The 25,150-nt window shown below is 48.1% G+C and overlaps 1 protein-coding gene across 7 annotated transcripts in view; it reads left to right on the top strand.

Moving 5' to 3' along the window:
- The window catches only part of CABP1 (calcium binding protein 1), a 34,382-nt gene extending 20,859 nt beyond the window's left edge, over nt 1-13,523 (top strand). For 3 of the 7 annotated variants that reach the window (XM_039505798.1, XM_039505801.1, XM_039505800.1), the window contains 6 exons: nt 2,427-2,603; nt 7,975-8,005; nt 9,190-9,333; nt 11,260-11,369; nt 11,965-12,112; nt 12,924-13,523. In XM_039505798.1, coding sequence (XP_039361732.1) covers nt 2,427-2,603; nt 7,975-8,005; nt 9,190-9,333; nt 11,260-11,369; nt 11,965-12,112; nt 12,924-12,949 — 636 coding nt within the window. In that variant the 3' untranslated portion in view covers nt 12,950-13,523. Of the gene's footprint in view, nt 1-1,666; nt 1,743-2,426; nt 2,604-6,859; nt 7,254-7,437; nt 7,818-7,974; nt 8,006-9,189; nt 9,334-11,259; nt 11,370-11,964; nt 12,113-12,923 lie in introns of those variants that run through there. The other 4 variants (XM_039505802.1, XM_039505804.1, XM_039505803.1 and 1 more) reach the window with 4 other exon arrangements.
- Nucleotides 13,524-25,150: the final 11,627 nt, after the last annotated feature.

Raw genomic sequence — 25,150 nt, 5'->3', positions numbered from 1 at the left:
CAGTCTCAGCAGAGGCACCTAGGTGTAAATGGGATAAATCTCAGTACTCCGGAGTGTCCCTCAGAGTCAGGACTGAGGTACATTGGCAGGGGAATGAGGGGAAGCCTGCTCTGCTTCTGCCTCTGCCTCTACAGTGGCTAAATAGAAAGCTTCATTCTCCAAGTCACTCAGTTTGGTACCTTTTGCCAGCTCTACAGCCACCTCCCTGGAGGAGCCCAGCCAAGTGCTTGTATCATCCCAGAACAGCTGTGGGTTTTTATTGGGGAGGGAAGAAGGGCTTGAGCCTTCCTCACGATTACCTTGCTTCTATCAGTACTCAGGTCTGCGTGTTGCTGCTTCTGCCACTAACAGGTGGCTGGCCTCCTTTTGCCTTGTATCCCTCTCTTGGAGGAGCTGTCTCCTCTGCTTTGGCTTGATGTGTTTATGGGACACAGGAGGGAAGGGAGACTTTCCAGCACCAGATTGGGGTGGGGGGCGCAAATGGGCAGCAGCAGCAACTGGTGCTTTGTAGGGCAGTTCTCGGTGAGCCCTGTAAATGACCCTGGGTCACTAGTGGCAGAGGGGCGAGGGGAGACTCACATGGTGTCACACTAGGATAGAGAAGTCCCATTCCCTTTCCCTGCACTACCTCTGGTTCTATGGATCAGCCTGTTCTGTGTTCCTGGCAATTCTCTCCTCAGACTTGTGATTTCTGTCCACATAGGAAAATAAAGGGCTAATCTCATCCTTGGTGAAACTCCACTGACTTCATAATAAGATCGAGAGACTAGGTGGCTCAGCTAGGGATTAGGAATAGGCTTTGGAACCTTTCACCTTTCATTTGATTTCAGTGGAATTACCCCTGAGACAGATTTGGCCTGACGTGTATATTTTCAATCTCTCATATTATATATTGAAAAAGACTCTGGGAAATAAAGCTGGTGATTTACAAAATATGTTGTACCAAAGTGACAAATGTTCACGTCATTATCACACAAATGTCAAGACAATTAGCTGTGCCCGTGATGTGCCAGGTGTGGATTGACGTTAGTCTGTTATATTTGTATAGATAAATTCCCCATCCGCCATGTATAATCAGGTGAAGGGTTTCCTTCCCATCTGTGATTGCAATTAGAACCCTGTTATGCTATTTTCTTTCTTTTGTGATTTTTGTGTGTGTGTTATATTGGTCTTGGTGCTTTTGGTGGATAGTCACATGACATTCTACATGAGCAGATTGTCTCAAGACTGTGTTTAAAAATGTAAACTACAAAGCATGTGTGCGATGGAGTAACATATGGCAGACGCAGCAAATAGCTACAATAAATGTGAGCAAGTGTGAGTGGGGAGCAAATATGGCCTGCTTCTCAGCCCTGAAAGAAGAAGTTTAAGATTTAAGGGATGAGTCAATATAAAAAGACAATGGCTGTGGACAGAGTCTCCCAGATGAACTCTGGGAATGCCATTGGTACAAGCAGGAGCTCATTCCTGAAGCAGAAATATGATTGTTAATGTTTATTGTATAAAACCAAAGGTCCTGTGGGTAGTGCTGGCTTTTTATAGCTGCATGGGAATACCAGGATGAGACATTTCCGCCAGAGCCAGAGAAAAGCATTTCTATATAAGGACACCAGTGGCTCCTCAGTGGAGCCTGGAGCTCCAACCTCAGATTCTATTCTGGAATCCCAACTGGCTGGGATGTGTGGACTCCTTGAGAATGGTCTGTGAAAATGCAGAGCAGACAAGGCTGCAGGACTGGGACTGTAAGTGACTGAATAGACTACATTCTCATAGGCTCGGTCAGTTATTGTAACTAATTAGCATTGTAATTGTCTGGAACCCAGCTCGCTGACACTGTAAACGGCCGTCTGATGGTTTTGGTATGACTGTGGTACAGGTGTTAATAGAGAGCTGTAAACTGTTGAACTGTGTTGCCTGAAAGTTACTTGAAGCCAAACTTAGTCTCTCTGTGCAGGTTCTGTGCCTGCTGTTCAGTGGAGGTCCCTGACGGAAGCTTCTCTCCCAGTAATCTCCTTCTGTACAGACACAGACTGTTATGTCTGGGCGTGCTATTCCCTTGCAGGCCACACATGAAATCATTCACTCTGGAGATGGGAGGGACGGGACATGTTCGTTTTCTATCCTGGCCCTTTCATCTGTAGCTGGAGGGATGTGTGCAGCTTTGAGAAAGTTTGATGTCATTTCAAAGTGAAATCTTCCTGGTTGGCTGGACTTTTATCAGCCATTGACAGTGAACTCCTGTACCTACTGCTTCTATACAAGCCTGGACTAGACTGGTGGGAGGGACCCAGCATGAAAAGATGAAGGAAATTTAGGGCTAATTACTCTGTCAGGCAGCCCAGTAAAACATCAGATCAAAGACTGAGAGACATGGGGAGGTAACTTCCTCTGTTGTATTGTTTACTTGCTGCTGATTGGCTGGGAAGATTCGTCATGAGGAGAAGACCTGCTATAAGGCTGTTCAGACGAGTGAAGAGGGGCCGTCAGCCTGCGAGTACCAAGGTCCACTCATGATGCTGGCCCAGAACTGCGCCGTCATGCACAACCTGCTGGGGCCAGCATGCATCTTCCTGAGGAAGGGCTTCGCAGAAAACAGGCAGCCTGTACGTAAGTTACACCCTGCTGGGCGAGAAATATACAAAACACAATGCCCACATTGCCACAAACGTGTAGCCACACATGTTGCCTCCATACATGGGACTTTGAGCTCTCCCAGCGACAGGTCACAAACCTACAGCCTCAGACCTGCAAATGCAGACTTACAGACACACATACATGCTCAGGCATGTGAACTGAAAGAAGTGCGGAGATACCCTGGCACCTAGGTAGTAGGCATTGTAGAAATACGTATACAGATGGATAGATCAGTCGCACTGAAACACTCACAGTCATACGGACTCATATATATCTGAGAAGTCCAACGTTCAAATATGACACTCCAGTGAGACATCAACATCCCATACGTGGAGGCTCAGATTAGTACGTAGAGCCTAAATGGCCACTATATGTGCTTCACTGGATTTGTCTGTCCCATCAAGGTGCCCACATTTGGAGCATACTCAAATATGGCCTGAGATGCATACCCATCCACATTCACTCTGACACACAAGCTCAGATTCATACACACATCCATGCACACTCTCATGTCTGCACAGGAGAACACATACATACAAACCTCAAAATAGCTACCTGTTCACACACCTTCAAATAGCAATGCACAAACAAGTATCAGTACCTATATACCCACTAATATACAACACACACCTATATTTATATTTCTATCCATCCAAGCATATATATGCATACATACACATCCATTCCTGCAACCTTAAAATATGCAAAAATATACACACAGACATGTCAAATATGCATAGAGACATGTTTACATAATGTACATTCACAGTAACATAAAGCACATATCCCTGCACACAAACATTTAATATCTACTAACATACTTAAACACATATACACAGACACCATATTATTAACACACATATAGGCATATATGTGATTAGGTGTACACACTTGCATACACTCATCCAGTACATTACATGTCAGAGCCGTAACTAGGTATTTTTGCGTCCAAGGCAAGAATATAAAATTGTACCCTCCCCCAGGGCCGTTTCTTTGGCGGCAATTTGGCGGCGGGTCCCTCAGTCCCTCTCGGAGGGAAGGGCCTGCCACCGAATTGCTGCCGAAGAATGAATGAAGCAGTGGCGGTACAGCCTGTGATTTTGGGAGGGTCTAACTCATGATTTTTGACTGCTTGGGCTGGTAATGTTGCTTCCAAGATGGTCTTTGGTTCCAGTCCAGTTCCAGTCCAGAGAGGGAGTCACAGGTTAAGAGAGGAGGTGCTGGATATCAGCAGTGTGGCCACCTAGGGATCAGCATGTGTCTGAGAATGCTGGGAGAGTTCAGTCTCAGGGCATCAGGGTGGCAGGTTTGTAGAAATTTTGGTGGTGCCCAGAATCCGCCCCCGTCCAAGCTCTGCCCCCCCAAACTCTGCCCCCCGACCCGCCCAAGGCTCTGGGAGGGAGTTTGGGTGAGGGAGGAGGTCTGGGGTGCAGGCCCTAGGCTGGGGCAGGGGATTGGGGTGCAGGCTCTGGGAGGGAGTTTGGGGATGGGAGGGGTGCAGAGGGATGGGGTACAGGGGTGAGGGCTGTGGGTTGTGGCTGCAGATGAGGGGTTTGGAGTGTGGGAGGGGCTCAGGGAGAGAGTAGGGGTGAGGGCTCTGTCTGGGGCTGGGAGGTTTGGGGTGTGGGAGGGGCTCAGGGCGAGAGTAGGAGTGTGGGGGGTGAGGGCTCTGTCTGGGACTGGGGATGAGGTGTTTGGGGTGCTGGAGGGGCTCAGGGCTCGGGCAGAGGGTGCAGTGGGGGGGTGAAAGCTCTGACTGAGGGTGTGGGCTCTGGGATGGGGCAGGGCTGGGGATGAGTTTGGGGTGCAGGCAGGCTGCTCCGTGACAGGAGCCAGAGAGGAGGACTCCCCCCAGTCCTTTCCCTGCTGGCAGCAGTAAGCTCTGGGGGAGGAGCCCCCCTTTCCTGCCCCCCCAGCAGCACACTCACCCCCACCACTGTCATTGCATGTGCTCCTAGGGGCCCCTCTCAGGTCCAGGAATCTCCCTTGCTGGGGGGTGCTGCGTGCACCTCCTCCCCTGCTGTTGCCCCTGACTGTAGCCTCACTGAGGGTGAGGGATGGGGCTGTCTCCTTGCCCAGCATAGAGCAGGAGCGATGACTGCGGACGGGGGGGGGCCCTGTGCTGGTGGAGGGTCCCATTGGAAAATGAAAGGGTCTGAAGGGGAAGGGCAGGCTCAGAGTCAGTCTGTCCTGGCTGTGGATATGGGGGGCACTAGGACCCTGCGGCAGCAGTTGCTGCAGGGACGCAGCATGGAGCTGCAGGGGAGGGACAGGGATTCTCTGCTCTGGGGCCCGGAAGGGTGGCGGGGAGCAAGTCGGGCTGGGGGACACTCAGGGGAGGCGCGGGGGTGGGCAGCAGGTGGGGGTGGGGGAGATCACCCAGGTTATAAATATCTCCGTGTCAGCGGCTTTTTTTTTTCTCTGCCGCTTTCCGCGCCTGAGGCAAGTGCCTCGCTTGCCTCTCCCTCGTTACAGCACTGTTACATGTTCCTCCAGTCAAACAAAACTCATTCTCAGTGTCTGACATTCGTGGCAGTTAAAATCCAGTTGTCAGGCATCCCTCCATAATAAATCTCTGTTCTATATACTCACACGCAAAGACATACTTGTCCTTAGCTGGAATAGAATCAAGGACCTTTAGTTCTAAAACCTAATCCTCTTCCACTTGAGCTGAAGACAAGTCACCATTAGTTATTGCTCACTGTAAGTTTTTATTCTCTGCAGCCTCCAACTACTAGCAGACAATCACATATTCCATTAGCCAGCACATTAAAACACATGCAGAAATATTCTCAAGCAAGTGCACACACACATATGTATAAACTGGCACACAAACATCTACCAAATAATATGTGCTTATGTAAAGAACTGGATCCAAATTCCATTTAGAATGTAAATAGCTTGCAGGTGACTATATCCACCATGTTCAGAGCCTGGAAATTCATAATATCCTAGGAGGCTCCAAAGAGAGGAGCACAGACATCTCTGACAACAGCCCTGGTGCGGAGTTAATGTATTTATAAACAGCTGTTCTCCTCATTGGCTCTTTAGACCAGCAGGATTTAGCATGCATAGGACAGAAATAAAGTAATGCCAGAAAGTTTCTTATGATGGAGTGGTTGATGATCACCTCTAGTGTATTCCTAGGACCTGAGCTCTTTGAAAAGGTGTATCCCTTTTTCCATATGTTCTCCTCCGAAAGCTTTACACTGCTTCAGCTGATTTCTTCTTAAGCAGATGTTTTCCTATTTAATAATTTTTAAGGGAGCTTCCTTGGACTTTAAAACAGAAAATCTCATGACACCAGTTACAATTTGGGCTAGATTTCCTAAGGGACCTGGAGTGGCCTCTTCTTTTGCACATACAGTCTTTGGCTCCCTCCAATGACAGAATCTGCACACACAAAGAAGTGCTCACATCTCTGCACATGCAAATGCTTCTATGTGCAAAAATAGAGGCCAGGCTGAAAAAGTCTTGAGACTTCCTCTTGGACATTCTGGTGAGTTAATGATGCTGGCTATAATGGGGTTTCAGTCATCTACTGTGGTACAGCCTGGTCTAGTGGTTAAAGCACAGGCCTAGATGGCATGAGACCTGTGTTTCAGCCAGATGCTGCCACAGATGTAGTGAGTAACCTTGCATGAGACAATTCACTGTTCTGTAAAATTGAGTTGATGATACCTCTGTATCTTGACCATTCCTGATCAGACTGGTGGCGCTCAAGAAGGACTCCTGGGATCATTAAAGTTCATAAAGAGCTTGGAGACTCTTGGCTGGAGATATGCAAACAGTGCTTAATTTGTAATGAAAGAGGTGCCGGGGCTCGAGCAATTTTTTTACTTTCATAAGTGATGTGGCAAGCCCAGAGATACTGGGGCTATGAACTGCCAAGCCCAGAGGTGCGGGGGCTCAGCTCTGGCACAGATTAAGCACTGTGTTACTGTAATTCATTATGATATCACTGATAGGAAGGCAGTGAGGCCTCCTGTGCCTGCTTTAAAGAGTGTGAACTCTTTTACAAATCAGTGTCTTTGAAAGCAGAAGAAATGGGATGACATGTCTGAAATTACCAGATCTGTGAAGGATGAAACTGCAGAGCTAGAGCTCTCTGAAAGTTCCATGCAGCACAGAGATGCCTCTGGGAAGGTTATAAATGACAAGCTGATCATTTCTCTGGCACAGCCCCTTTTTGCACAGACGTAAACCAGTGTGTGTCCTAGTTTGCTGTATTCTCCGGGCAGCTGCCGCTAGAGTTACCACAGAAGCCTGCGGTTAATTAGCAAGAGCTCATCCTTATGAAACAGATCAAGGGCACAGTCTCCAGGGACCTGTGGTGAGGCTGCAGACCCCTGGGAGATGAGGGGAGAAGCCAGGACTCAAGACAAGAAGGGAAATTTTGTCTCTGTTTCCAAATTCTCAGATATTCTGGATTTGCCTGGGAGCCATGAGTGGAGTTAGAAGGGGGTTTTAGTAACCAGAAAGCAGTGCATTTCCACACTCATCTTTTCTTCCTCTTGATGCAGTCTCTGGAGTTTTCCTGTACTCTTTTACATCCCTCCCCTCTCTGAAAACAACAAAACCAAACTGGATGTTTGAAGTTGCAGTGTTTCCTGATCATGGTGAATCCTTGTCCTGTTTCGTTTGTAGATGACCTTGCTGCTGTATATTTTGTTTCTCTGCCTACATGCTTGGGTTTGAAATGTTTGTATCTGGGGTGAGCTCACTGCTTCTACAGTTCCAGTCCCTCCCTACAGGAGTGGCTCTAAGGAACAGTATTGGGAGAGCTCATGGCTGCTCTCCCTCCCAGCAGCAATCACTATAGGCTTGTTGGTTGTGGTGCAGCTATTTCCAGACCCAGACATTCCCAGCAGGACTTGCTGTAGGGAATACAGTAAGAGCTTCAGAGGAGCTCCGAACTACAGCGGTGCCAGACTCCGCCACTCAGAGTCACTGTAGGGGAATGATACAGGCACACGGTGGAGGCTCTCAGTGCCAGCTTATCCATCTGGAGTGGAGTGCTGGAGTCCCTTTGAGAAGCCTGTGTTGCCCTGGACCTGAGGTGTGGAACAACACTTCTATTTGCCCACTTGGCCAGCAGGCGAAATGGAGATGGGCTTCCACAGAGAAGTATGCAGGCAGCTGCTGGCACCCTCCTAATAGGAAAGGGAATGATGCCTTGCCAGGTAGATCGGATTAAACATGTCATCACCTTCTTGTTTCGTCTGTCACTTTCTTGCTTGTGCGTGATGCTCCCAGACCTGCCTGTACTCATAAGTGCTGTTCTGACACCACTTTCCTATCAAATGGTTGGGTTTAACAGAAGATGTTCTCTCATTGCAGGACAGAGAACTGCGACCAGAAGAAATTGAAGGTAAAACTTTGACCCTTCCTCCATGTCTCACTTTCTCTCTGCTCAGTGAAAATATACTGCTGGCCAGACTGATCACAGGGGGGGGGGGGGGGGGAAATCTGGGGTAAAACTAGGTAGATGAGCTCATAGCTGTTCTCATTCTAGCCACTCCCTGCAGAAGACATCATAGGGAACGGTGCAGAAGTGCTGACTTTGGGGCAGCTCACATACACTCCATCTCCTAAGAACATAAGAACATAAGAAAGGCCGTACCGGGTCAGACCAAAGGTCCATCTAGCCCAGTATCTGTCTACCGACAGTGGCCAATGCCAGGTGCCCCTGAGGGAGTGAACCTAACAGGCAATGATCAAGTGATCTCTCTCCTGCCATCCATCTCCATCCTCTGACGAATAGAGGCTAGGGACACCATTCTTACCCATCCTGGCTAATAGCCATTTATGGACTTAGCCACCATGAATTTATCCAGTCCCCTTTTAAACATTGTTATAATCCTAGCCTTCACAACCTCCTCAGGTAAGGAGTTCCACAAGTTGACTGTGCGCTGCGTGAAGAAGAACTTCCTTTTATTTGTTTTAAACCTGCTGCCTATTAATTTCATTTGGTGACCCCTAGTTCTTGTATTATGGGAATAAGTAAATAACTTTTCCTTATCCTGACAGAGGGGCTGTAGAGTGTAGTATTGGAGTGATGATTTTGGGGGAGATCACATTTACTCCATCTCCTGCCAGGGCTGCCCAGAGGATTTGAGGGGCCTGGGGCAATTTCGGGGGTCCCTTCCATAAAAAAAAGTTGCAATACTATAGAATACTATATCTCGTGGGGGCCCCTGTGGGGCCCGGGGCAAATTGCCCCACCTGCCCTCCCCGCCCGGGCGGCCCTGTCTCCTGCAGGAGGGCTGTAGAACATAGTGCAGGAGTGCTGACTATCTGACCATTCAAAGACTCTGCAGTCTGAGCAGGGACTGCTGTAGGGCACGGTGCAGAAGTGCTAGTGGGGTGGAGCTCAGAGCTCCTCCAGTTCTAGCTTCTCTCCGGGGAATCTGCAGGGGGAATGTGCACCTTCCTAAAGAACATCTCTGAGATCCTAGCATCCCAGAGTGCTGCTGACTCCTTGTGGGGGTGTTCTGGGAACTGTATCTAATACCATCACTGACAACACTGTCCTTATTGGATTCACCCTGACAGAGTTAAGAGAAGCCTTCAAGGAGTTTGATAAAGACAAGGATGGGTTTATCAACTGCAGGGACCTGGGGAACTGCATGCGGACCATGGGCTACATGCCTACCGAGATGGAGCTCATAGAGCTCTCCCAGCAGATCAACATGAATTGTGAGTGTGACCCCTCACTTGCATGTTCCCCTGTCACTGCCATTCTCTGCCTCCGTATGCTGGGCTTTAGCTGTCAGTCTCTTGCTCTCATCTGTTCCTCTTCCTTTGTTCTCCTGGCTGCCTGCCTGCCTGTCTGTCACCCACTCTCTCTGCTAGCCCATCTGTCTGTTTGACTAGTTCTCTGGGCATCAGTCAGTTTGCTTGTCTCCAGCCTACCAACCTATCTGGGTTTGTAGATAGTTAGTGAGGTATAAGAGCAATGTGTTGAGACAGATACACCAACATAGGACTGCCCTTGGTGTGTACACAGTCAAGTGTTGCCCTTGATATGGGTGTTTAAGGTATTGGTGTGCAGCTGCTGCATGTTGTTGTATTGAACCTGGTCTCTAGGCGGTGTGCACTGAGGAGGGAGACTGGGTGTTGAAAGGAGGGAGATCCTTTGGTGTGAGCGTGGTGCTATGTCGGAGCAGAGTGCTGGGGTGTTTAGCTTGAAGTGTGAGTGTATTAAGGAGATAGCTCTGGGGAGTGATGGGCTGAGGAGCTACCCTCTGTCCATCTGCTGTCACATGAAAGGTGGAATAATGGGGAAGTGTATTCACAAACCTGTCTGTGATTGGATATGGCTGTATTTGTGTCCCTTCCTTCTATCGTCAGTTCTTTGTCCTTACATCTGTCTGCAGCAGTGCTATATGGTGCCCACAGGAATATTCACTAGGCATTATTTGTTGTACTCCCTGGGCTAGAAAGTGTTAATCATCCAGAGAGGGAGCAGAAACAGTACCATGTGAAAATAACACATAACAAATAGCAGATAACCAGGGCACTGGTTGCCATGTGATCCACAGGCTGTATAATTAGGTCAGGCGGTCTGGTGATCCACACGCTGTATAACTAGGTCAGGCGGTCTGGTGATCCACGGGCTGTATAACTAGATCAGGCGATCTGGTGATCCACGGGCTGTATAACTAGGTCAGGCGATCTGGTGATCCATGGGCTGTATAACTAGGTCAGGCGACCTGGTGATCCACGGGCTGTATAACTAGGTCAGGTGGCCTGGTGATCCACGGGCTGTATAACTAGGTCAGGCGGCCTGGTGATCCACGGGCTGTACAACTAGGTCAGGTGATCTGGTGATCCACGGGCTGTATAACTAGGTCAGGCGGCGTGGTGATCCACAGGCTGTATAATTAGGTCAGGCGGTTTGGTGATCCACGGGCTGTATAACTAGGTCAGGTGGTGTGGTGAGCCACATGCTGTATAACTAGGTCAGGTGGTGTGGTGATCCAGAGGCTATATAACTAGGTCAGTCTGGTGATCTGACAAACAGGTAGGAATTTGAGAAACTCCTCACCAATTGCAGCTACTTCATAAACAGGAAAATGCATTAATCTGTTGAATACACTGCTTGTTACAAATAGCCTGTCCAGCTGTGGTGTTGAGCTTCTGGGACAGATTTTCTCCCCTGCTCCAGTGCAGTATAGGGCCCATACGGGAGATACAACTGGCTGAGGCAGAATTCCCGCTGTTCACACACACCCGCAGGGCTACCATGTGCTTGCTCGCTCACAAGCCCTGAGGGATGGTGTATGCTGGAAGCAGATCCATAGCACACAGTGCTGTGGGGATTCTGAGCTGCCTGCTGCCCATAGGCAGCTTGGGATGGCCTGCTGTAATTTAGAGGAGCTAGGACCCTTTCAGCCCTGTCCAGAATCAGAGGGTGCAAAGATGGTGTAATGCCACCTTTGCTTCTTCTCCCCCTGAACTGCACTCTCTGTGCTGTGCCTCCTGGAAAGTCAGACCCTGACTCTCCCATAGGTGGCTGATCTCCAGTGGAACCATGTGTGGATGTGTTACCCTGGGTGCTCGGCTGGGCTAAGGAAAAAGGGCGTATTAATTCTTACACACAAATTTCCCCTTGGTCCCAAGTGGGCGGCCATGTGGATTTTGAAGATTTTGTGGAGCTGATGGGACCAAAGCTTTTGGCAGAAACTGCAGATATGATTGGTGTAAAGGAGCTACGTGATGCCTTCAGAGAGGTGAGCACCCCCCCGTGCTGCGGGGCCCCTCAGAGAGGTGAGCGCTCCTCGTTCTGCATCACCCCCTCAGAGAGCTGAATGCCCCCTGTGCTGTGTGACCCCCTCAGAGAGATGAGTGCCCCCTCTCATCTAGTAAAAGTGGAGAGAAGGGGAGAGCAAAGGCAGGAAAGAGAGAAGACCAGTGGGGGAATGAGGAGGAGGAGCGAGCATATACAGTAAAGAGGTCCCTGAGAAGGAAAGAAGAGAAACCAAGTATGGAAAGGAGGGGAGCCCAAGGAGAGCAACAAGGAGAGCAAAGGCCTAAAAGGGAACAAAGGAGGAAGATGGGCCAAGCACAGCGATAATGTATAGGGTCTGTGAGGAGAGGAAAAGGACCTGAGGGAACAGGGTGGCATCAGAGCAGGAGGAGAGAAGATGCCTAAGGAAGGAAAGAGAGAGCCAACAGGGACTCAGGGGACCTCATGGACAAATATGTGCACTCAGGAGGGGAAAACATGGGACCCAAGTCTGGAGACTGTAGGTACCCAAGAAAGCAAGTCAGGGTCCACTCCAGCTGACTGTGCTCTTTCTGCTGTTGTTTGTTGTCTCCCTGCAGTTTGACACCAACGGTGATGGAGAGATTAGCACCAGTGAGCTGCGGGAGGCCATGAAGAAGTTGCTGGGGCAGCAGGTGGGCCATCGGGATATTGAAGAGATCATCCGAGATGTGGACCTGAACGGAGATGGGCACGTGGATTTTGAAGGTGAGAGAGAATGAGCTACTGTCCATCTTCCCTGGGGCAGGCAGGATTTCGGATCAGAGACTGGGTCATCGCCCTGCTCCAGGAATAGAGGAAGGGAAATGATCTCTATGTTCTAAGAGGCCCAGGTATCTGTGGAATGGGGTGAGAGACAGCCGGATCAGAATCTCCTGGGATTCTCCTTAGTTAGGATAAGGCTATTGGGGGAGAGATGGCTGGTGTAGGAAATTCCTGATTAGTGGTGTCTGGCTGTACAACTCTTCTCAATGAATCTCAGTGATAAGCATGTCTCCATGGATCACATACTAGGACAGACTGTCCCTATGTCAGAAGAGAAACCTCTTTGTGGCCACATGCAGCCCAATGGTGGATTTCTGTTTCCTCCTCAATGCCCCCTGGGTACATACACAGGCGGCTAGCCTGAGCTGCTACCCATGCCGCTGTGGCCACACTGCTATTTTAGTGTGCTAGCCCGAGCAGAGCTAGTGCATTTACATTTATTCAAGTTGGGAATCACATCTCCCAGCTGCTGCGTAGACATACTTTGTCAGTGTCCAGCAAAGAGTTTAGTGTGGAAATGAGACATTACGTTGTTCTAAGGCAGGTGTCCCAAATTATGAACTGCCCTGGCTAGTGGGATCCTGGAACACGTTGCGTAAACTCTCCAATATCAGTAAAGAAATCAAACTAGTGAGCAGTGTGGGTGGGGCTTTCCTGTTGGCTGCATAGTGTCTCAGGATGGTGAGAGGTGGGATGGGAATGTGTTGGTGCAGTTGGTGTGTTCTCTAGCCTCTCTGTTTGTCAATGGCTGCAGAGTTTGTTAGGATGATGTCCCGTTGAAGATTACACTCATCTGAAGAGGAACCAGCACCTCAGTGAGGGCAGAAGAGACCTGAGTGGAGCATCTAGCCCCGATGTTCCCATGCAAAGGTTAATAGGCTGGATGCATTTGAGACAGTGCGAGATGATCCGCCTCTCCTGCCCCAAAGTGGTCCCCACACTCCTCCACCCTTTCACACTGTGAAAGACTCATAATGTCCTATAACTGGAACTGTTCCTCCAAGAAGGCGACAGCAGGAAACTGCAGCGCCAGCACAAGCCATGATGTTTTCATGAGATGTTTGCAACTTTAGACTCCTCCCCTCCTGCTTTTATTCTCCCACCAACTGCTGAAAAGCAAGAGAAGGAGAAAGCCTCTCAGATTGGGGGATGAAAGCAAAGCCACCTGGGCTTGGTGGCTGCAGCAGGTCGCGCTCTGCACCTGTTGGATTCCCTTGGTGAACTGTGTCCGTGTTTGCTGTGTGTCTGTCTGGAGTTATTTATGCCTCCCTGGTACATTCTTGTGTCTTCTGTGGTTATGTTTACTGAAAGCAACTACAAATACATGTTTGGGGAAAAAAAAGGTGATAAATGTGCAAACTGAAGCTGTGTGTGCAGCCCTGACCTTTCTGTGGGAGGTGAAGGGTGGGCTGGAGGGAGGAGCATCTGCCAACCGATCCACTCCAACCAGACTACTTTGGGACCCATATTGTGCCTGGGGAGACAAACTGGAGCCAGGGGAGGTAGGTGCTGCTTGTTGCAGGATTGGTGATTGGGTGCTGTTCAGGGTGAGTGATACCTCCAGCCATTCTAGTCACAGGCAGCGTAATACAAACACAAGATATACATACTACCAGGTACCAAAGATTTAATTGGCTAAATTTCTCCTTGCTGGAAATCCCTTTAAGTTAGTGGAGTTACACCAGGGATTACAGTGTGTGAGGCTGTACAGTCATCCAGAATACAGAGACTCTGTCTGTCTGTTGCCTACTAAGAAGTGCACCCTAGAACACAGTATGCGACTCTGCAGTATGTACCATGATACTGGCCCCCAAGCTCTTCCTGTCCCTTTTCTATAGCATCAGGTGCATACCCCCTCTCTTTAGCCTTCTCTTTATCTTAGGCTCTCCCTTAGATTCTCCTATCCCCCCCTCACTCTCTGTATCTCAGGCAGATGCTGGGGCTGCTCCATTCACATCCCCATTTCTCTGGGCTGGGGCTTTCAGTCACTCACTAGATCATTGGGTCTAGTTCCTCCTGCAGTTCAAGGGGCATCGTCCCCTCTCTCTGGATTTCTCAGTCTCCTGGGAGCATTTTCTTATCCTTGGCTGTCCCTCTTCCCAGGGTAGGGGCTGAGATACAAGAGCCTCCTACTAGCCCAATGTTGCTATTTTTTTTCCCCTTAGACCGCCAGGTTCCAAAATTCTGTCTGTCCCAAAGGCGCAATACCCTGAATGAAGATTTTCTCTTGCTTCAGTTTGCTTGTTGCTGTGCCAGTCAGTCTGTAATTGACATTCCAACAGTGGGAGCATGTATGAGAGTGTGCATGTATGAGAGTATTTGGACAGGAGTGTGTGGGCAGGTTTGTTTGTGTGTGTGTGGGGGGGGAGCGGGCACATGGCTATTTGCATGAGAGATCTCTGTGTGTGCGCGTGCAGTACTACTATAGGTATGTGGGTGTGCCCACCAGAGGTGAAAGGAAAGTGTATGTACAAGTAGTTGCACACAATACTGAAGCAAACGTGCAGGCCTGTGATATGTGTGTGCAGACGGTGTGTGTGTGCAGTGCACAGATTCTGCTATGATGAGCACAGTACAGAACCCTAGCTAGTTATATATGCATGTGTATGATGGGAGTGTATGTGTGCATGCAATGGGAATGTTTGTATAGGCATGTCCCTAAGCAATAGGAGTGTGTGTGCTTGCATGTCCTGTGTGTGTGCGCAAAGTGCAATGGGAATGTGTGAAGTGATGGAACAGCATGTGTATGTGTGAGTGATGAGGAGTGTGCATTAGGGTGACCAGATGTCCCGATTTTATAGGAGTGTGCATGGATGCCCCTGTGTATGCGTGTGATGGGAATTCCTGCATAAGTGTTGAGTGTTCATGCATGTGTGTGTGATAAGTGTGCATGCGCATGGCATACTGAGCAATAGGAACATTGCAGGGGTGTGTGTGTGATGGGAATGAGTTTGCGTGCATGTGGCCCCTGGATGAATGGGTAAAATAGTCACAGTAACTGTCTCTTTGGCTGCCTGCTTGCTGCCTGCCCCTGCACTGAGGCTCCTCTGCCTGCAGCAACAGATGGTGGGACATTGTCTTAATTTATTTAAAAACATAAGCCCATTCATGGAGGTTGCACAGAGTCCAAATTGCACAGGATTCCCCAGAATGCATAATCTCACTCACTGGGCACATTCTCTGCTCATTACTGCTGCTGGGGGCTTACAAATAATCACGTATGCTTAGAGTAACCCTGCCAAAGCATCAGCCTGTGGGATGCAGGTGCAATGCATGTGTTGGGGGAAGGGTGCTCTCTGACAGATGGAAGGTAGGGAGGTGCCTTTCCTGTCTGGTGATGGCAGAGATTGGAGGCTTTCTCACTCTGATCTGGGGCTGTCTGGAAGAAAAGAATATCACTAAACACAATTTCACCTGTGAATTTTGAGTCCAGCTCTGCCGTATGGAGCCACTGGGGCCATGGATTGCATCAGGGCACAGCTGTGCTGCATGAAGAGGCTGTAGTTGGGCTAGAGTAGACACGAAAGCCCAAGGCATCTGTTGAGGGAAGTCTTGGCATCCCCCATAAACCCGCTGGCTCCTCAATGCAGGATCAACCGCACGATAGGTCAGAGAGGACTGGTCTGGATGCATGCAGTAATTGCTGTTGGTTCCAGCAGAATCTCTTCCTCCCAGGGATGGTTTTATCTCCCTATGCAACCTTGAATAATCCCAGGGAGTTTTGCTATTTTTTTGTGCTGACTGGGTCAGAGATTAAATCTTCAATCTAATAATCTCATTCCAGGGATAATCCTTTTGCTTTCATCTCCCAGCCAGTGCCAGGAAGGCTTCCAAATAGCCCTGAAGGACAATATGGAACAAGCAAGGGTCCGTCTGTCTCCCTTCTCTCTTTCTTGCCGTGGCCCTGTGCTCATCAGTATAAGCCCCAAGGCCTCAGGCTGCTGTCTCTAAATGTTTTTGTCCTTAGCTGAATGTGACCATGTTGCTCCTCAAGATAGCCCCATCCTGTTTCAGTCTATCATGTCCACTGAGTCCTGGTTCTGCCTCCCATCCATGGGTCTCTATTCTCTGTTTTAGCCACCCGAACTACTGATAATTCCTATGGATAATATCGCTTGTAACCTCCCTCCACAGTAAATGACTGTGGCCTTAAGAGGACTAATTGAAGGCACCATCCGTGCAGAATAAATACAGGCCCAACACATGAATTAATCTAATTCCAGTGCTGCTTCTAGAGGATGGGGACAGCTCCAGGGATTGGGAAGAAGACACTGGGCCTTTCACTTGTAGGTTACAAGTGTAAACCTAGCATGAGTCAGGGGACTGGCTGGTTTAGCAGATTAGTAACAGGATACAGAGCCTTTTGTGTCTATAGCACCCGCTCCCATCTAAATTGGTAGTGTCTGAATGTTACGGACAACGTCAGTGGCCTATTGCAGGTGGGGATGGGATGGTCTCAGTCCTCATTAGTGAAAGCTGGGTTCAACGACCCACCTGACAGTGGCAGCAGAGGGACGGAGAACTGAATCATGGAGGCTGAACGCCCCCTCTTGCAATTAGACCTAGCTCCCAGGCCCCCACCTCTTTTGCCAAATCGGATGTTAAGCAAGCCTGCTACTCAGTGAATAATAAGCAGTCTGGCTGGCACAGAGGAAGATACTCTCTTAACTGGAGAGATGAGTGTGGTGTTGGGGAGGGGAGAGACAACAATATGCCACTTTCCCTTTCTCCTGTTCATAGCAGGGACATGTGACCCTTTCCAAGCCAGCTGAGTCTTAGAATTGAAAGGAAGCAGAAGAAATAAAGAGGGCACTAGCAACTCGAGGCCTGCCCAGCAGCAGCCCATCAGGAGGAACACCTCCCTCTGAGACAGGAAGGAAGGAGGTCCAAGGTCAGTGTCAGAGGAAGGGATACCCCTTGTGTGATATGCGACCAGGCAGGGTGCAATAGGCCAGGTTTGCTCATTCACATCCCATAGGAAGCTGAAGTGGGCCTGATACAGAAAAGCACCAGAGGCCAGGTCTCTGTATAATCTCCTCCAAGCAACCCCAATAAAAATGCTCTTCACCAGCAACTGTGCAATCCCGAGTGACACATACCAGCCCTGAGTGCAGCAGCAGGTGCATTAGGATGGCAGTGGCTGCCCCTCCTCCAGACAAACCCTCCATAGTTGTGTGAGCCCCTTCCTAGGTCACAGGCCAGAACAATAGGGCAGGAGGGGCTCCCAGCATGCAGTGTAACCTTCTGCTTGGACTGAATGAAGCAAGGCATGGTGATCTGTGTGTCTCTATGGGCTGCACCTCAGGACTACAGATAAAAGTGAAGAACGTGTGAGGTAGGGGCTGTGCTTGAGCAACCCCTTCATAAAGCACAGCCCAGCTCCAGGCCCCTTTCTCTGTCTCTGTCGGGCAAAGGTTGCCCCGCCTTGACATGGGCTGGCCAGCTGCTCAGGTTTGTCATGGCTGAGCAATGTCAGCCAGCAAAGGCCCCTCACCAGCAGTGCTGCCAGGTCTTGCCATGGCATGCCCCCCAGCGAGGGGATTCTGGCTGGGCTGAAGCCTGGCTGGAGACAAGGCAAAAAGCTCCAGGCCGCTAACAAGATTGAGCCCTGCCTGAGGGACTGAGCCCAGCCCCTCGATTGGCTATCTGCCCCCTTACTTGCCTCCTGGGACCCAGCAACAGTCAGAGCTGCTGTAGGAAGAGTTTCCTCAGCTACCCAGAAGCAACTCTCGCAGGAGGGAAGGGAGCAGCAAGAGCTCAGCAGCTCTGCTCCCTCTTGTGAGAAGTGGGGACAACCCTCTACTCTGCCCCTGCAACACTCAGCCGGGGAGGGGCAGGGGTACAGAGGGGTTCCCGCTGCAGCCTCTTCCAGGTGTGTGTGTGTGGGAGGGTGAAGAACCCAGCAGGAGCGAAGATGAGGCTGGGGGGCTGAACTGATGGAGGTGGGGGATGTGCTTAACTGAGGGGGGCTGAACTTATGGGGCAGAAATGAAAGGGGAGCTGCAGGGGTAGAACTGATGAGGGGATTGGTTTGGAGGTTGGGAGGCATCAGTAATTGCTGGGCAGGAGACGGGCAGATGTGGGTGTGAGCACTTCTCCAGCAGGGGTCAAAATCACATTTCCCAGTAAAATTGGGACGGTGGACAACACTAATTGTCACACACACATGCAGGGGGTGGGCAAGGGGAGTTCAAAAATCAAAAGACTGACCAAAAAACATAATATAAAAAAAAAAATTAATCTCATGATTTTTTGGGGTCTGATTCATGATTTTTGATCGCCGGAGATTGGCCAGTCAGAGGGTTTCTCAGCCACTTCTGATCATAACTGATAACGGCCAACATGTGTATACATGCTTTTGGCACTGACCGCCCCTGGGGACCCCAAAGTGCTTTATAAACTTCAGACTCACAGCACCACCAAAATGCAGCCACCTGGGGCAGCGGGAAGGAATTTCAGCTAAAGAAGCAGAGGCAACCCCTCTACTGCCAAAAAAGTGCTAGGGGATCCTTAATGTCCATGCACAGTGGAGAAGGGCTCTGCTTTGAAGGTGCTTTGAGCTGAAGTCCCCCACACAGTAAAATATCTGGTGCTCAGTGTATATACCTCAATGGGATCTCAGGGCTCAGTTGATCCTGTATGGACTTGAACCCATGGAAAGATTAGCTTGAACCTGGTGTTTATATCTCAAAACCATCCCCTTCCTTTTTTACAGACAGGCTATTCTTGTTTATCCTCCCCTTGGCCATTTCATTTCCCTTTTCTAGCTAATGACTCATTACAGTAACTTGTGATATACAAAGAATTTAAGTGCTTAGAAGCTGTGCTGCTGACCCAAGCTCCTCACAGCTTAAACTGAGAAATCTTGAGGATTAGTGAGGATCTGCTGTAATCGGTATAAATGAGCCTAACGAGGCCTCCCTCTGCCCTGCTAACAGAATGGCATTCTTCCAGGACAGGCTGCTTTCACTCTCTTGCTAATTGAATTTGGGGGACACCCAGCAGGTTACAGGCACGGCAGGGAGATTAGACTGGATTTAATCCATCCAGGCACTGGGTCTGTCTGAGCTCGGGGGTGATGCCATTGCCACCCAAGTAACTTTTGTTCCCTGATCGGCATGAAGGACTGTGAGGAGCAGGCAAGAGTCCAGCATCATGGGGCTTGATTTTGAGAGGTGCTAAGCATGCTGAGTGCCCACTGATTTCTAAGGATGTCTCACAATCAGGCCTTTCTCTGCCTCTTGCAATATTAACAAGCCCTTCTTTGTGGCAGCGCTGCTGTGGGGCCCAGTTACATCACCTCCATATCATCTAGAGCTACACACTAATGTGGATTTAACCAGTGCACTGAGTCCCCGTCAGGGAGCTGGAGCGACTTGTCTACAGCTTGTGTACTGCCATGGGCAAGGTTAATGCCCAATGAGCCTCCACCAGCTCCTAGGATTCAAACTCAGCTCAGCTTATTTGGAGCCTGCTCCCTGCATAGCTCACCTCTGACACTTGGAAATACTCATGAGAAATTACGTCTGGAATCATCACAGCAAAAAGTGTGCGTGGGGGGAGGGGAGAGAAACAAAAGTTAGCTCTTTCCCAAGCTCATACCTTGATGCCACGAGTGGACAGAGTACAGCTGGCGTCTCCTTTCCCAGGGCTATGGAAGCAAGAAGGCAGTGATCTTAGAATCTGCACTGACTCAGAGTGGCAAGTACCAACGGGAACCTGAAATGCCTGGGAGTTGACTCCCTGGACTCCCTCCAGTTATTCTACCACTTGGAAAAAATTTGACAATGAATGTCATGTAAAATTCTCAGAGCACTAGTACATCTCCTAGGACTCTCGTTATCACTGGGGCTGAAGAGCGGGGGCACTGTCCTCTCTGTGGCTTGCTTGGGCAGACCTCTCGTTCTGTTCACTGCCATGTCACTCTCATGGTGACAGGGTGCTGCTGAGAGCGCTGATGTTCTGGAGGCAACTTAGGACAGGTAAACCGTCCAGTTCTTTAAGAGGCTAAAGCCATCTTGCTGGATTCAAAGCTGAATACTGTGGATTGCTTGTATGTGGAAAGAATGAGGCCAGATGGCAGAATGAGATGGAGTCAGATTGCTCAGGAACAGACCGAGACTAGAGTCCTAGCTAGCTAGAGCCAAGGACCATGGCCTTTTGGAGACGTTCCTGTGAATTTGCTTAACAGCAAAATCTGCAGAGAGACAAGTTGAGTGAGGTAATATCTTTAATGCAGTAAAATTTCTACTCAGTTGAGGGTAGATACAAAAGAAAGACCTGTCTGCACATAGCCCCCTAAGCAGCTCCTGGTCTGAGGCAGACAGACAGAATGCAGCCAGGAATTCTGCAATTGCAGTTTGAGCAAATTATTGATTTTTTCAGCCCTGACTCATGGCCTAGTGTTCCTGAGGAAGGAGCCATCTATTTGCAAACATGTAGGACCCTTCTGGCCCAATAGGTGTCTGCACCAGGGTTGACTCCTGCCAGATTCAGAATAATCTAAAGGGGAAGAAAGCCTTTCTATTCTGGGACAGCCACAGCACTTGTAGCTTCCTTGCTGGACCAGTTTGAGGAGTATGTCCTCTGAATCACGGAACCAGCAACGCCAGCTTGTATCTCATTGGAGGATCTCAGACAGCTTTACAAACAGACAATTAAGGCTCCCAATACCACTAAATAATAGAAGGTATCATATTGACAAATGGAGGCAAAAAGAAGTTAGTGACTGGGCCAAGGCCACAGAACTAGTCTGTAGAAGCACTGGGATTAGGACTCAGGAGTTCTGATTTGCTGTACTCTGTTCTATTTAGACTGATTTACTGCTACTAAGGTTTAGCCTGGGTCACCTCTGGCCCAATTGATTCAGGCCACACATGCAATATTCATGTACATTTTTGTTTAACAACAGTTATTCAACTGTCCTGATGTGGGGCATACAACTGGGTAATTCAGAGTCTCTAAAAATAGCATCCTGCTTTTACCATATGGGCAGCGTTCACAGTACAACCAAAATAGGGTACCCTCTAGTCTAGAGGACACTTCATATATAATGGCTGCAAGAACCACCATGTTTGCAATACCAAGGCTTGTGCCTATTCAGCAATGGGCAGTGGAACTACCCAAAGGTCATAAAAATCTCTCAATTAGTACATATGTTGAAATCTTAACCAATTTTAGAGATAATATTGGAGCAAATCAAGTGAGGACTTAGAAGTTTCATGGCAGCAGAGAGAAAATAACATGGATCCTGCACCCGAACCACAAGTGTGAACTAAACGGGAATGAATCTACCTTTCAGCAGTAATGACATGCGGTTGAGTAATTCTGATTCCATCCGGTAAAGAGCTGTAACACACCAAAATACAGTAACATGTAATACAAATTTTAAATACCTAAAAAACCAAGAAACATGTTCCCTGTTTGTTACTAAAGTCTGTGAAAAAGGGAGTGTTCATCACTATTTCAATGCATGAGAGAGGCCAAAGCATTTTGCAATTGGAAAATGAAAGTTTGATTTATTAGGTTTTGTGTGTGCAGTTAATTTAACATTGGTTTAATATTTTTTTCACCAATTTTTCTAGTAACTAACAAGACTAACCTTAAAACAACAGTAAAAGCTTCCAGCCTCTCATGGTGCTGCTTAGCAGTCCTTTAGTCATGACTAAGAGCCAGGTTCTGGGGTCAGTCCATATGGAGCAGTGTGCAGGATTAGGGCTTCAGTCAGCAGACTGGACATCCCATTCCTTGACAATTCCCAGTCACAGAGATATTAGAGGGACACAACTTGGAATATTTATTTCTAATAATACACTGTTCTAAATGAGTCCCCTTTCAATAGCAAGGAAAGGCCATTTAAAAAGCATAAGGGTTTGCTGCTCTCCTGATGATGTTTAGAAGGATCTGTTGGGTGGACCAGAGAGCAACATCACTAAATCTGCTTAGAGCCATCTCTCCGCTCCTTCCTCTCTTGGCACACACCTGCCTGATGCCTCCTCAGTTTGTTTTGCTGCCAGGACCTTGGGTTAAGCATATGAGATCCCCCTGAGCAGTGCTTGAGATGTTGCATGCTAGCAGATGAGATGGGAAGTGCAATTAACTATCATCAGTGAAACTGACTGCACACAAAATGCTGTCAAACAGCCAATGAAAACGTTGAAAAAAACAGAGAAAATATTTTATCTTTAATCTGTATCAGCAATACCAATTTTAACAACAGGCACAGTATTTTCAGAAGGAAAAGTGATTTTCAGGACAATGGTGTCCCTTTAGAACAGTGCTGGCTATTTTAAAAATGAGTTGGAAAATGCGTTTTGTAATTAATGAAGTGGGAATAGTAGAAAGGCTGCAGTCACTTATTGATATTGACTACACCTTGATACATGGCCATGTTTTCCTCCATTTCAAATGTCATTTCAATGGGAGTTAGATGCCTACATATTTTAGAGGATTTCTTTTTAAGGGTGTCACCTTTGGAAGGCATTTGTTTCTCTATGCACATAGATCACCTCTAATAAAACTAAGTTTCCCGCTATATTGTTCTGGGCTTCCCCTCTTCTAGAGATTGGCATTTGAGAATGAGGCTCCAGGAATGGGAGTTGACTCAGAGTGTTTTTGTGGATGGCACTGCCTGTCACCAGCTCTAGGGGAGGCAGATGCTGCATTTATTTATTTATTTTTTAAGAACATGGTCTTGCCACATTCCTTTGGACAATGATTGCAAAGCATTTCGGGACACAGTTCTAACCACATACTGCCCTCTAGTGATCAATGTATGCAAAATCAGGACTGGCTACTTTATTCATCCCATTATGAAAGGAGTTAAAGGGATACCATTTGTGGGGCTTCACACTCTGCGGGTCTTAGGAATGATTGCTTTAGTATCCTGTCGCTGAACCAACTCAGCTTTTGCAAGGCTTTATTTGCCAAGACTTCTCAAGGTGCTTTAGAAAAGATGTAGAATAATTTCAACTACAATCTGTAGTGCTGAGGTTGTGATTAAAGGAAAAGACTGGACAAAAAGAATGTGGAGCTCTTTTTTTTTAAATATGGCAGTGCCTCTGGCCAAAGTGTAGGATAAAAGATGGTAAGTGGCCAGTGTGATAGCCACCCAGTGTGGCAAGTTTAGGAGCAAGTAGGGCATCAGATGAATCCAGCTTCAGTCTGAGACTTCCAGGGGTAACAGAGAGAGAGAGGATCACAACAAGAATGACATTAATGGTCATACTGGGGCAAATGTGAAAATCATGAGGCTATTTGGCCCCATTTACCTTGGGCAAGAACATAGTTAAAAAAATCAGGTTTCATCCAAACTTCAGCTGTGAAGTCCCATGCCAAGTCCTCCAAAGATCGTGTCATAGTCCTCCAGGATAACATAAGGACACGTGAGGACCAAACAGGTCTTCTGTAAAACACAATATGGGGGAGGGGGGTATGTGAGGATTAGGTGCAATAACTTTAAACCCTTTAAGGAGCAGTAAAGGACACAAATACTTTCTTTCCCTGGCAGTTCACCTTTCAACTGCATTTATTATGAAGCTCAGAAAAGGTCCCTGAGACCTTTGATTTCCCAGTATCTTCACTTTTTGCAAACACCTCAGAAACCTTTCACTTCCCTGTCTCGCCACCTCTTGTGCTTTCCCGAGACATTTTGCTTCCCCTCTCACACCAACTCAGAGATCTCTTAGTAGACACCATTCACAGAGTCTTTTCACTTCCTTCAGTCTCAAGAGACATTTAATATGTTTTGCTGGGTCCTGTGTTTATGCCATCTTGGATTCTGGACAGTGCATTGCATAGGAATAATGTATTGCTTGGACTAAAACTGGGTTAACAGTCCCTATAAAAAGCATAAACACAAAGAAAGCACTGTTCTGATCTGACAAAAAGCTGCACCTAAAGAAACTACCTGATGAGTCTCTCTCAGCGGCTGTGGCTACCCCCATCTTGTTTCAGTATAGTTTGTGCTCTAACTGGTTTCCCATCCATCTACTCAGCATAGTAATGGGCACTCAAATACAAATTGACAGGCAGAGGCAGGATTAACTGTGGCAACAGAGAATGGAACGAAAAGCATTTTAAACAGACTCTGCCCTGATGTTTAAAGAAAAGCTCTACCTGCTTGTCTGAGCAACCCATAAGTTTGTAAAGCAAGAGTCACATCTCACTAGGAATAACCTGTGAGATGTGTTTGAGAGTAGTGTTGTTAACCACATTTGGCATTTATATGCCTCCTCTTGGCTGCAGTTGCTTGGTTGCTGAATGTCAGCAACTGTATGATGTAAACTAAGCAGGGGTTCTCAAACTGGGGGTCAGGACCCCTCAGGGGGTTGCGAGGTTATTACATGGGGGGTCGCAAGCTGCCAGTCTCCACCCCAAACCCTGTTTCACCTCCAGCATTTATAATGGTGTTAAATATATAAAAAAAGTGTGTTTAATTTATAAGGGGGGGGGTCAAACTCAAAGGCTTGCTATGTGAAAGGGGTCACCAGTACAAAAGTTTGAGTATGGGATGACTCCATCTAGAGAATTCAGTCAAGTTGGGTCGGATGCTACAGTCTCCTCATGATGCTAACAGGATGTTCTCTGCATCGGGATAATAGGATCTAGTTCTATGTCCATACAAATAAAATAAATGATTACATAAAAAATGGAAATCACATTATTCTCACAGATTACACCTTTCCAGTTTCTCTGCAAATAGAGAAACTAGAACTGGAGGGCTGATGTAAATGAAGGAAAGAGATAGAAAGAAGGAAAGTGAGACAGCTGGAAGGACAGAGAGAAATGCCAAGAAGTGGGAGAGAAGTGTGTAGGTGGGACACCAAGTGAGGACACCCTGATCTAAAAAGTTTTCCTTTGAACATGTAGTTGTTTGGTGAGTGGATGTCTTGCAGGAACTGCCCTACCTGGGGTCATGAGATCTACTTGGCTTCTTGACAGTGTCCATTATGAACACAGACATGAACTCCTTTCTTTCAT

The sequence above is a fragment of the Mauremys reevesii genome, linkage group 18 (genome assembly GCF_016161935.1).
Source record: "Mauremys reevesii isolate NIE-2019 linkage group 18, ASM1616193v1, whole genome shotgun sequence".
NCBI classification, from domain to species: domain Eukaryota; kingdom Metazoa; phylum Chordata; order Testudines; family Geoemydidae; genus Mauremys; species Mauremys reevesii.
Note: the sequence above shows the minus strand (reverse complement) of the source record. Positions and strands in the feature narration are given on the sequence as shown.